Genomic DNA, 12,883 nt, shown 5'->3' on the forward strand with positions numbered 1-12,883 from the left:
AATTGCCCCCAACATAAGTGGGTTTTGGGTTGCAGTTTGCGCACTCGGTCTCTAAAAGGTTCGCCATCCCTGCCCTAAACCAAGCCATTTCTGATGCTTAAGATTTCTCCAGTTGAACTAGTTACATTGGCAGCATTGCCATTTTCCTACATTTAATTCTCCTCACTCTGCACGAAACGTCTTGTTTTGCCCTTCTTTTGCTGCGTAGCTTGAGTGACTCCTCTATAATTTCCTCTCTTGAATTTTAACTGAAGACGGGATTTAATTGCAGCCATCGTGTAAACGTGTTCCCACATGCCAGTCGAAGCTTGAGTACGTGGAAAGCAGTTTTAGCACATTTTTCCCGGAAATTTACGACCTTTGTCCTAACACCTGAAAGCTGCGTGCTGATGGGATCCCTTCTCTCTTTTATTTACAGATTTACGGAAGAATGTCTGTCTGCCATTGGGAAAACCATAGGTAAGGCAGAAAAGAATCCGGGTGCAAGTCAGGTGTCAACTCTACAGATGAACATCTTGGTTAGCTTCTGGGCAGAGGGAAGTCCTGAGCAAGCGATGAAACGGGCTTGTTTGGAATCTCTTTTCCATGCCCAGTTCATGGTGCTAAATTGTCTGTCTGAACCATGACATCAGGACTGAATGCCGCCATGCAGTGTTGTGACTCAGGGCCAGCCTGTGGGTCCGACAGCCGGCTCCGACGTATCGGAGGACTCAGATGAGGGGGAGGAGGGAGACGAACCGGCTGATGATGGTTTGGAGGCTTTGCAGAGTCCTCAGCCGGGGACCTCTTCTCAGCTGCGTGAGCCCGAGAGTGCGGAGGATGATGACCCACAGCTGGCCCTGTTCAAGGACGCCCGACGCAGGAGGCAGTCGAGCAGGAACAAACAAAGAAAGGCTATGGGACTCCTCGGGAGGAGGCACAGGGAGACCACGCCCTGAGCTCTCTATAAAAGGAGTGTTTGGGGAGGGGCTGGTTGCTGAAAGCAACTTTTCCGCTTGAGAAGACAAGCTCTAGTGTTTTTGTTAACTGCGTAATTAAATCTTGGCAGAAGCCTTTTAGCCTTGGACGCTCTCCAGTCTCTTCTTTCTGATAAGGGGTTTGTTAGAAGAGGGCTGGTTCAGAACATGCAGCTGATAGGGCACAGAGCTCAAGGAGCAGAATAAGTGAGGGTTGAAGGAGGAAACTAACCCCAAACGCTGACATGGCCTTCACCGTGTCTGCCACTGGTGATTCTTCAAGAGCTGGTGGGCTCTAAAATCTGTTTCTGGGAACCACTCTTGGAAAGCAGCTGTCAGTCCAGAGTACTCAAGGGGACCTTACAAGTTGATGTCATATAATGCAGTGGTTTCTGCATTTACATCTGTATGTGCCTTTGTCCCAATATGTTGGCCTGCTCCACCCAGTGAGGCAGGAAACGGAGAGCAACAGCGCTTAGACTTATGTACCGCTTCACAGGGCTTTACAGCCCTCTCTAAGTGGTTTACAGAGTCAGCCTGTAGATAGATAGATAGATAGATAGATAGATAGATAGATAGATAGATAGATAGATAGATAGATAGATGGATGGATGGATGGATGGATGGATGGATGGATGGATGGATGTTGTTAGCTGCGAAGTCGTGTCCAACCCATCGCGACGCCATGGACAATGTTCCTCCAGGCTTTCCTGTCCTTTACCATCTTCTGGAGTCCATTTAAGCTCACGCCTCCTGCTTCAGTGACTCCATCCAGCCGCCTCATTCTCTGTCGTCCCCTTCTTCTCTTGCCCTCACCCTTTCCCAGCATTAGCCTCTTCTCCAGTGAGTCCTTCCTTCTCATTGGGTGGCCAAAGTATTTGAGTTTCAACTTCAGGATCTGGCCTTCTAAAGAGCAGTCAGGGTTGATCTCCTCTAGGACTGACCGGTTTGATCGCCTTGCAGTCCAAGGGACTCGCAGGAGTCTTCTCCAGCACCAGAGTTCAAAGGCCTCAATTCTTTGGTGCTCAGCCTTTTTTATGGTCCAACTTTCACTGCCATACATTGCAACTGGGAAGACCATAACCTTGACTATACGCACTTTTGTTGACGATAGATAGATAGATAGATAGATAGATAGATAGATAGATAGATAGATAGAGAGAGAGAGAGAGAGATAGATAGATGGATGGATGGATGGATGGATGGATGGATGGATAGTTGTTAGTTGCGAAGTCGTGTCCGACCCATTGCAACCCCATGGATGATGGATCTATCTATCCCTGGATTGATCTGTCTGGCTGAACAACATAAATTCTGGTCCCAATTGTGGCCGTAAGTCGAGGATTGCCTGTAGATCAGAAGAGGAATGTCCAAAGGCATTTAAAAAAACAAATGTTATCTCAGTACTGAGGTCAGGTAAAACTGGTTTAACCTACTCTCTGTTTTTTATTGCAGTTAATCTTGTCCGAATAATACCAAATGGACTCCTGGTGTTTTTTCCTTCATATCCGATCATGAATAAAAACCTGGAATATTGGAGAGTAGGTTTCTACTTTGGGGAACAGACTAGCCCTTGGATCAGGAGGGGGGTGTCTCCAAATTTGGCAACTTTAAGACTTTGGATTTCAACTTCAACAGTCTGGCTGGGGAATTCTGGGAGTTGAAGTCACAAATGACTTAGGTGAGTGATTAGAAGGGTCACTCATCAAATTTGGAGATGACACTAAGCTGGCAGGAATAGCAAACACCCTAGATGATAGGCTTTTAAGATCCAGATGGATCTTGACAGACTTGTTCACTGGCCCCTATCCAACAAAATGAAACTCCGTGTAGAGAAAAGCAAATATAAAACAAATACAGATTAGGTGAAATCTGAATCAACAGCAGTAACTGTGAGAGGGATAATAATGATGATGATGATGATGCAAGGTACCTTGTAGGTCATCTAGTCCACAGGTCTGCAACCCGCGGCTCCAGAGCCGCATTCGGCTCTTTCAGACGTCTCCTGCGGCTCCCAGTCCTCTGCCATGTGCAGTCCAAAAAAAAAAAAAGTGGGACTAAAAAAATTCAAACAATCAATTCAAATATGCAGGGTAGGTGCATATCTCGCCTTGGCTCCACTCTTCAGTCAAACCCTGTTCTGTGCATATGCACATGTACACCCATGCGCGCACATTTTTTGCGGCTCCCAGTTTTTCCTTTTGTGAGGGAACCAGTTCCGAGTGGCTCTTTCACTGTTTCAGGTTGCTGACCCTGATTCTAGTCCAACCCCTTGCTCAGCCAGAAATCCTAGTGGACAATCACTTAAATATGAGCCAGCCTTGTGCGGCAGCTGCCAAAAAATCTAATGCAACCCTAAGTTGCACTAACAGGGATAGAATCAAGATCACATGAAGTATTTGTACCACTTTGAGCGCCTGTTACTCGTCCCAGCTTCTGCCAACCTAGCAGTTCGAAAGCACGTAAAAAATGCAAGTAGAAAAATAGGGACCACTCCAGTGGGAAGGTAACAGCGTTCTGTGCGCCTTTGGCGTCTAGTCATGCCAGCCACATGACCACGGAGACGTCCTCGGACAAGCCCTGGCTCTTCGGCTTTGAAATGGAGATGAGCACCGGCCCCTAGAGTTGGAAACAACTAGCACGCACGTGTGGGGGAACCTTTTATCTTTTTATAAAGCCTTAGTAAGACCACGCCTGGAATACTGCATCCAGTTTTAGTCACCTTATTATAAAAAAAAAATGTTGAGACGTTAGAAAGAGTGCAGAGAAGAGCGACAAAGATGTTTCGGGGGTGGGAGGCTGAAACGAACTGGGTATGGATAGTCTAGAGAAAAGAAGGACTAGGGGTGACACGATAGCAGTGTTCCAATATTTGAGGGGCTGCCACAAAGAAGAGGGGGTGACCCTATTTTCCAAAGCACCCGAAGACAAGAAACAATGGATGGAAACTAGTCAGGGAAAGAAGCAACTTATAACTAAGGAGAAACTTCCTTAACAGATCAAATAACCAGTGGAACAACTTGCCTTCAGAAGTTATGGGTGCTCCGTCACTGGAGGCTTTGAAGAGGTCCCTTTCAACTCTTATTGTTTTATGTTCCTCGAAAAACTCCCAGAATTCCCTAGCCAGCCATGACATGCTGGCTGGGAAACTCTGGGAGTTGAAGTCCACAAGTCTTAAAGTGGCCAGGTTTGGAGAGCCCTCCCTTACACGATGGGGGAGTCCTCCCTATTCTTATTTTAATCTCATCTCTTCTGTCTCTGCTCTGCCAGGCCCATGATATTGGAAGAAAAATAGAAGCACTGAAGCCCATGTTTGTAGAACCGAGGCATAAAGGAACGTTCACAGAGGTCAGTCAGACTTCATCGTAATTTGTTGTGGGTTTTTTTCCCCCTAAGAAATTACTTTTCTTTCAGAGCCCTCGCACCATCACTTCCCTTTGAGATTTCCTTACTAATTGGCTTAGTGATGGATTCAGCAGCTTTCATAAATTTTACCCTCGGCTTGCTGACTAAAGAAAAATATTTGGCCCAGAAAGATGTAAAATGTAAGTGAGCCAAAATATATTCCTAATATTAGATGATGATAGTTTAATGCTTTGAGGTTCCAATAAGGGTTATGCCTCAAGACGACTCTTGAAAGAGATCCGCCCAGAATTGGCCCTTGAGGGGAGATTGATCATAAAAGAGTGCACGGACAAGTCCTCCTCAAGTCTTCTGGATAATGTTTTTCAATTCTCTTAAGGTGCTCGGGGTTCTGCTTCTTCAAAACTGAAGAAATTCCTTGGATGAGAAGCGAAATGTTTTCAAAGAAAACCCCATGAAAGTCCAGTTGCCTTTTGGAAAAGCACCTTTGGGACAACCATAACATGGATGGTTGAGAATCTCCATAGACACAAAGCCAGTGTGCTGTCCCCACTCACTCACTCACTCACATACATAGCAATTTGTTAATATTCCCCAGCAGCTGCCTTCACCAAAAACCCAGACTGTCCCAATTAAGTCTAGCCAAAAGCAGACCGATGATAGTCCATAGAGCAGGGGGTCTTCAAACTTGGCCCTTTTATGACTTCTGGACTTCAACTCCCAGAATTCCTCAGCCAGGTCTTCAAATGTGGCCCTTTTATGACTTCTGGACTTCAACTCCCAGAATTCCTCAGCCAGGTCTTCAAACTTGGCCCTTTTTGACTTGTGGACTTCAACTCCCAGAATTCCTCAGCCAGGCATGCTGACTGGGGAGTTCTGGGTGTTGAAGTCCACAGTCATAAAAGGGCCAAGTTTGAAGAACCCTGCCATAGAGCAATGGCCAATGACTCCACAAGGCACTTGAAAGTTCCCTAAACAAGACAAATCTACCAGGCAAAATTAAATCCACCACACAAGAGAAAGAAAAGTCAAGAGTTCACAGGGCACAATCCAAAATCAAGGTGTGGAGTCGATCCAAAGCAAGGCAGCGATCACAACCACCAAGAAACAGGCAGCTAGGCATGGAACGCATTATCTCCAACCTCATCTCCATCTGTCTGCTGGCTAAATAGCCAGCTTCTGATGCAGCCCATTGAGAGGGACAGGGCTGCCTCCTCACGAGTAGTTGGGCTGACCTTCACTGCTCCTGCCTTTTCTCTGCCCTACCTGTTCTGGAATCAGGTGCAGAAAGCACTTCCTCCCCTCATCGCTGGCCAGCTGCAGCGGCACACTTCCCCCACCTGAAGCCTCGGGGCTGTCCTGCTGCAGCTGTGCTTCAGCCAATGCCCTCTCAGCCAGCTGCTGAGAGCCATTGACCAACTCCTCCCCTCCTGACGTGCCCAGGACTGGTTCATCCTCCTCCAAACTGACACCTGGAGAGATCTAGGAGAGTCGTCACAGCCACAGAACCATCTTTTTACACCTTTCCTGAAAGAGGGAGACTGTTCCATAGGAAGGGAGCAATGTCGACAGTCTTCCTGAACCCCCGCCAGTTGGACTTCTTTGGTTGAGTCCACCATACCATCTCTGCCTGACCTGATGGGATGGGCTAATATAGGGGTGTCAAACTTGCAACGTCGCGTGACGTGTTGTGACGTATCGCGACTTTTTCCTCCATTGCCGGCAATGGGGTGGGTGCGGTTTCGGCACAACGCATCCAGCCTGGGCTAATATAACAGGACAAAAATGACTCTATAGGTCATTTTATTTATTTATTTAGAACAAGGGTAGAGAGCTTATGGCCCTTTTATGACTTGTGGACTGGTCGGCTCAGGAATTCTGGGAGTTGAAGTCCACAAATCATAAAGGGGCCACAGTTCCCTACCTCTGATTTAGAAGATCAGGTAAAATCCCGCCAGTTTGAGATTGTTTTTAAATCTCACTTAGCTCTTGGGGGGGGGGTTGTGGATATTATACAAAAACCAGCTTCTTTGATTGTTGGTGACGCAATGAATTTTGCAAACCCAGTCAGTGGGCTAATGGGGGTATTGGGCAACCGATGCGTGACCCACCATTCTGGGGGTTGCCAACTAAAGGCTACATGGTTTGGGGCCATGGTCACTATATCATCATTTTTTGGAAAACACTGGATTAGTAAATGCTGAGTTATTTAAAAAAAGCTATTTTTACTCAGTAAGAGTGAAGGCACTGTCCCTTGGGAACAGGGAAAGAATTATGTGTTCTTTGTATTTTTTGGACCTTGTGTGAGATTTTTCTGTTTTCTTTTGCTCAGCACAACTGACGAATTTTTTTTTATTCAAAAGTTTTATAAAGGTTACAATGTTATCCCATCCCCTAACCCCTAACCCCCCCCTCCCCCTCCCCCACTTCCCAAAGCTGGTTACAGGGTTACAAATATATAGTAATCGTAATCTAGCTAACACTGATCGACTATATAAATAACCAAATACATAATACACTTTAACCCGCCTATAACATAATTACAAACACTCTAAAATATCCAACTTATAAAAAAAATTATAACAATCTAAAATTTACTCATAAGCTAAATGGAACTTTTTAGTCCCATATTTTTTCTGAATATAATCTATCCATCTTCTCCAAACCGAAATGTATCTTTCTTGTGAATGATCCTTCAAGTAAGCAGAAATCTTAGCCATTTCTGCTAAATTTGACACTTTAAGCATCCACTCCTCTATAGTAGGCAGGCAGTCCTTCTTCCAATATTGCGCTACCAATAACCTCACAATATTGCCCTACCAATAACTGATGAATTTCTTATTGCAGCTGGAAGAGGCCAGGGCTAATATGAGTTGATCAGTTATCATGAACGGTAGCAACTCTTAGTTTAAAGCAGTGTTTTCCTATTATTTTTATTATTATTATTATTATTATTATTATTATTATTATTATTATTATTATTATTATTATTAAAAACAAAGTTGAAATTCAAAATACAAAACTCAAAAAAAATTCCAAAAGGACAAAAAAAAAACCCCACAAAACACAAAACAATCGAAGCATTATAAAGGTGCATTAGAAAAGGACATTATACCCATAATTATCCTCTCTAGTTAAATACTGATTAATATATTATTACAACATTAGTCGCAAATAGATTTCAGTAGTTTAATTTTTTTTTTGGAGGGCTTGTTTCACAAGGAGTGGGAACTAATGTGGTGTTTTCCAATCTTGATTACTTGCAAGCGGGAAGAACGCAGGACTTCGCTTTTATTATGCACTCTACATGGGGCTGCCCTGGAAAAATATCCAGACGTGTCCGTTGCTTCATAATGCGGTGGTGCCGTGGTTCCGATCAATGAGACCAGTAAAAAAGAAAAAGGTTTCCTTAAAGAACATATTTATTTGGCTACATAGCATCAGCAGGATCAAAAGTGAAACCATGATTGAAGTTCCCCCTCCAAAGTTTACAATGTGACAAAGTTGAACTTCCCACCCCAACAATGTGTCATAAATCATGTTCCCCGAATTAACTACTTGTGTGGGCTTTCTAACCAAGCTGTGGCCCCTGCCAAAATGCAATCAGCAATGACCTTGGTTCCCACGGGACAATTTATTATTTTTTGTCTAACCTTAAAAGCACACATACGCCCCCCCCCCCATCCTGCGGCGACCAAAAAACGAAGGGAAAATGGCTTCAGCCAAATTCGTCTGTAGAGTTTGACAGGTGGCTTGAATGGTTTTGTGTAAGCCTGGATTTGCATATGTGTCACCTCTCTTGCAGGATCTGCATTGGCTGCCCATTCAAGGTGCCGGTTGTGACCTTGAAGCCCTGCATGACTTGCAGTTGGGTTATTTGAAGGGCCAACTTTCCCCAGCCACATCTACTGGATCCACCAGAGCAGGGAGGCATGGAATGTGACGGGTCCCCTCTCTTGGCATCATCCTTAAGGAGATGAGATTGGCCCTCACCGTGACACGCTTTCACAAAGCCCTAGAACAGGGGTAGGCAACCTTGGCTCTTTTATGACTCATGGACTTCAACTCCCAGAATTCCTGAGCCAGCATGGGGGAACTATGGCCCCCTCATGACTTGCGGACTTCAACTCCCAGAGTTCCTGAGCCAGGATGGCTCAGCTTGGAAACCTCTCACTTTCCCCTTAGCATGGCTGGCTCAGGAATTCTGAGAGTTGAAGTCCACGAATCATAAAAGAGCCAAGGTTGCCTATCCCTGCCCCAGAAGACCCGGTTCTGCCAGTAGGCCTAGAGCCGGGGTAGGCAACCTTGGCTCTTTTATGACTCGTGGACTTCAACTCCCAGAATTCCTGAGTCAGCCAGGCTGAGGGGAAAGGGAGAGGTTTCCAAGCTGAGCCATGCTGGCTCAGGAATTCTGGGAGTTGAAGTCCATGAGTCATAAAAGAGCCAAGGTTGCCTACCCCTGACCTATATGTTTCCCCAGCATAGGTGGCTGGGGAATTCTGGGAGTGGAAGTTGCCAAGCTTGGAGACCCCAGAACTAGAGCATATAATGTAGAATAATAGGGTTGGAGATCTTCTAGTCCAGCCCCCTGTTCAAGTAGGTAGTCCTAGACATATTGAATAGAGAAAAGAGTCTGGATAGAGTTTCCTAGAACAGGGGTAGGCAACCTTGGCTCTTTTATGACGCATGGACTTCAACTCCCAGAGTTCCTCAGCCAGCATGGGGGAACTATGGCCCCATTCATGACTCGTGGACTTCAACTCCCAGAATTCCTGAGCCAGCATGGGGGAACTATGGCCCCCTCATGACTTGTGGACTTCAACTCCCAGAATTCCTCAGCCAGCATAGCTCAGCTTGGAAACCTCTCCCTTTCCCTTCAGCATGGCTGGCTCAGGAATTCTGGGAGTTGAAGTCCACCAGTCACAAAAGAGCTGAGGTTGCCTACCCCTGGCCTAGGGATCCCAGAGTGGTATGGTGCCCATAACGTGGCTGATCTGACTGTCGTTGCCAGGGTGTCTGTGTGTGTGCGTGTGTGCGTGTGTGTGTGTGTGTGTGTGTGTGTGTGTGTGTTGATTGAGTTTTGTTGAGTTTTATCTTTGTAAGTCACCTGGAGTCACTGTGAGTGAGTTGAGCAGCCATATGAATTTTCTTCATGAATTAATGCTAATAAATAAATTAACAGGTAGTTCTCAACCTGTGGCCGCAGCTGAGCCCAAATTTTCCATTGCTAAGGAAGGCACTTGTTAAATGAGTTTCTCTTCATTTTACGACTTTTTTGCCACAATTGTTAAGCGAATTACTGCAGTTCCTAAGTGAATCAGTGATTGTTACACGAATCTGGCTTGCCTCATTGACTTGGGTTGCTGGAAGCCAGCTGGAAAGGTTACAAATGGGGGTCGCATCACGCTGGGAGAGTGCAACGGTCATAAATACAATGCCAGTTGCCAAGTGCCCCAAATCCGATCACGTGATCGTGGGGATGCCGCAGTGGTCGTAAGTAAAATCCTGGCCACAAGTCGCTTTTTTCAGTGCCGTTGCAACTTCGAACGGTCACTAAATGAACCAATTGCATGTCGAAAACTACCTGCACTTGAAGTGAATTCCTAGCTTTTTCATGCAAACATACCTTGCTGATTGCTTTTCAGTTTTTTCCAACACAGAAAGTTACAGAGAGGACCTGTAATTGCTGGTATAATCAGACCCTTTTTTTATTACCGTATTTTCCGGCGTATAAGACGACTTTTTAACCCATGAAAATCATCTCAAAAGTTGGGGGGTCGTCTTATACGCCCAGTCGACTTATACGCCGGAAAATCAGCGAGCCCGGGAAGGCACGCCCTCCCCTCTCACTGTGGAGGAAGCAGGGCAGGCTGGCGTCTGGCGGGAGCCGGCAGGGCAGTCCTGCGCACGCGCGCGCTCCCTGGCTGTTAAGGAGTGCGTGTGCAGGACTGCCCTGCCGGCTCCCGCCCGACGCTCTTCCCTCTTGAGGCAGCATCCCTGAGGACTCCTTAGGAGCCGGGGAGCGATGCTGCCTCAAGAGGGAAGAGCGTCGGGCGGGAGCCGGCAGGGCAGTCCTGCACACGTGCGCACTCCCCGGCTGCTAAGTAGTGCTCCTTAACAGCCAGGGAGCACGCACGTGCGCAGGACTGCCCTGCTGGCTCCCGCCAGATGCCAGCCTGCCCTGCTTCCTGCACAATGAGAGGGGAGGGTGTGCCTTCCCAGGCTCGCTGATTTTCCGGCGTATAAGACGAAAAATCTTGAAAATCATCTCAAAAGTTGGGGGGGGTCGTCTTATATGCCCAGTTGTCTTATACGCCGGAAAATATGGTACTCTCTTTTGGATGCAGCCGTTCCAGAATTAATGTTATTTCTTAAATACTTCCAAAAGAACTAAGTACATTTTGGAATAAAATATCTTCCTTCATCTGGATTCACTCTGAGGAGAATGCACATGCAGGACCCTTTAGACAGTGCATGATGTTAATGTTCTAGTGAGACTAACTAGGTGTATCCAGAAAGAACAGTGCATGGTGTCCTTGGGGTTCTCTGAGCTTGTTTTCTTTCAGATGTTTCATTACCCAAACTAGGGACTAGCTGACAACCTCCATGTCTTTAACCACTGAGCCATCGTTCCCCTTAATTGACATTAGTTTGTTGATAAACATATCCACTGATCATGAGCATCTCTATGAGGCCACAATTCAGTGAATTCGCATTTCTTTAATGAAATCATTGGTGTCTTCTTTTCCTAATTCATGCATTTCCTTTATTGGCATCTATAGCACGAAATAATTAAAGTATGTATTGCCTTGCACGTAGCTTCCCAAAACATAACGGACACAAATAATAAGCGTGGTTTTTTTAAAAAATTTTCCTTGGAAAGTGATGTCATTCAGCTTCTGCATGAATATATCTGCGGGTGTTTTCCAATGAGAGATGGTTCTATTTGTTTAATTACACACGATGAGTGAAGCATAAAACAGGATTCTAAAATTATCCCATGTATTCTTGCTAGATAAAAGTACAGTCTGTTAATCTTTTCATTTGAATTAATTTAATTTCTCCCCTAGGTTATGGATGCCTATTATGAAAAGGTTGTCTGCCCCAAATCAAATGGTGCTATTTTCTTGGCTGTGTGCCGGGGAAAGGTACGTGCCGTTCAAATTATATACAGTATTTAAATATTATATATATATATATATTGTGACTGCTGTTACTTTTTAAAATTCAGATCCTGTCCCAGTTCAAAATCCAGAATCGTAAAGTTCTAGAATGAGAGCGGTTTATATTCAAGCTATATAGGTCAGCATAAACCTGAGTATGTTCCATAGCAGTGTTTTTTCCAAACTTGGCAATTTTAAGATGGGTGACCTTCAACTCTCAGAATTTCCAAGCCAGCACTTCTGGTAAGTGCTCCACACATCTCAGAACTGCCAAGTTTGAAAAACTAGCGCCAGTGTTCTCCTGTCCAAATAATAATCAGGTACAATTCCAATTAACTTTGCCGGATAAGCCGACATCGACTGCATAGTACCACCTGAGGCTTTGCGTGTGGCTTATTTTGCACACATTGCATTTCCTCCGATCTACAGCCAGCTTGTGGGCTGAGGAATTCTGGGAATAGATGTGTACACATCTTAAAAGTTGCCAAGATTGAGACACACTGCTCTCTTGCATGCACTGGAAGTCATCGTCTGATTGCCAAAAGAGTGCAAGGGGGCTTGTTTTTGAATTGTGGTTCTGGAGAAGACTCTTCAGAGTCCCCCGGACTGCAAGGAGATCCAATCAGTCGATCCTGAAAGAAATCAACCCTGACTGTCCTTTAGAAGGACAGTGTCAACGCTACAAACGAATTTGGCTGAAGCCGTTTCCACTCAGTTTTTGGTTGCCACAGAATTGGAAGGGGGGAGGGGACATACTTTTAAGTTTAGACAGAACAATAAATTGTCCCGTGGGAACCCAGGTCATTGCTGACTGCATTTTGGCGGGCTGAAACTTCCCTTAGAAAGCCCACACAAGTAGTTAATTGGGAATGTGATTTATGACATATTACTGGGGCAGGAAGTTCCACTTTGTAACATTGTAACCTTTGGGAGAGAACTTCAGTCTTGGTTTCACTTTTGATCGTGCTGATACTTTGTAGCCAAATAAATATGTGCTTTAAGGAAACTTCTTGCCTCGGAGCTCATCGGAACCATGACAGATGCTGAAGCTGAAGCTCAAATAATTTGGCCACCTAATGAGAAGGGAGGACTCATTGGAGAAGACCCTGATGTTGGGAAAGATGGAGGGCAAGAGAAGAAGGGGACGACAGAGGAGGCGATGATTAGATCGTGCCATTGTCCCGATGAAGATGAATTTGGGCAAAGTCCGGGAGAAAGTGGAGGACAGGGGGTTGGTCTGGCCATGCTGTGGTCCATGGACTCGAGAAGAATCGGGCATGACTTAGCAACTGAACAGCAAACAGCAAGGATGAATGAATGAACCTTTATTGTCAAAGTACAACCATGTATACATTGAGATTAGCTGAGCCTCCCTTCGTGCTCCCACCCCCCAACTCACAG

The 12,883-nt window shown here is 45.5% G+C and overlaps 1 protein-coding gene across 4 annotated transcripts in view; it reads left to right on the top strand.

Annotated features, from left to right (window-relative positions):
• The window catches only part of RTEL1 (regulator of telomere elongation helicase 1), a 147,370-nt gene that overhangs the window by 77,008 nt on the left and 57,479 nt on the right, over positions 1-12,883 (top strand). For all 4 annotated transcript variants that reach the window (XM_083360825.1, XM_083360827.1, XM_083360828.1 and 1 more), the window contains exons 19-22: positions 419-459; positions 2,412-2,497; positions 4,227-4,304; positions 11,390-11,467. In XM_083360825.1, coding sequence (XP_083216951.1) covers positions 419-459; positions 2,412-2,497; positions 4,227-4,304; positions 11,390-11,467 — 283 coding nt within the window. The remainder of the gene's footprint in view (positions 1-418; positions 460-2,411; positions 2,498-4,226; positions 4,305-11,389; positions 11,468-12,883) is intronic.

The sequence above is a fragment of the Vipera ursinii genome (genome assembly GCF_947247035.1).
Source record: "Vipera ursinii genome assembly, chromosome: 3".
NCBI classification, from domain to species: Eukaryota; Metazoa; Chordata; class Lepidosauria; order Squamata; family Viperidae; genus Vipera; species Vipera ursinii.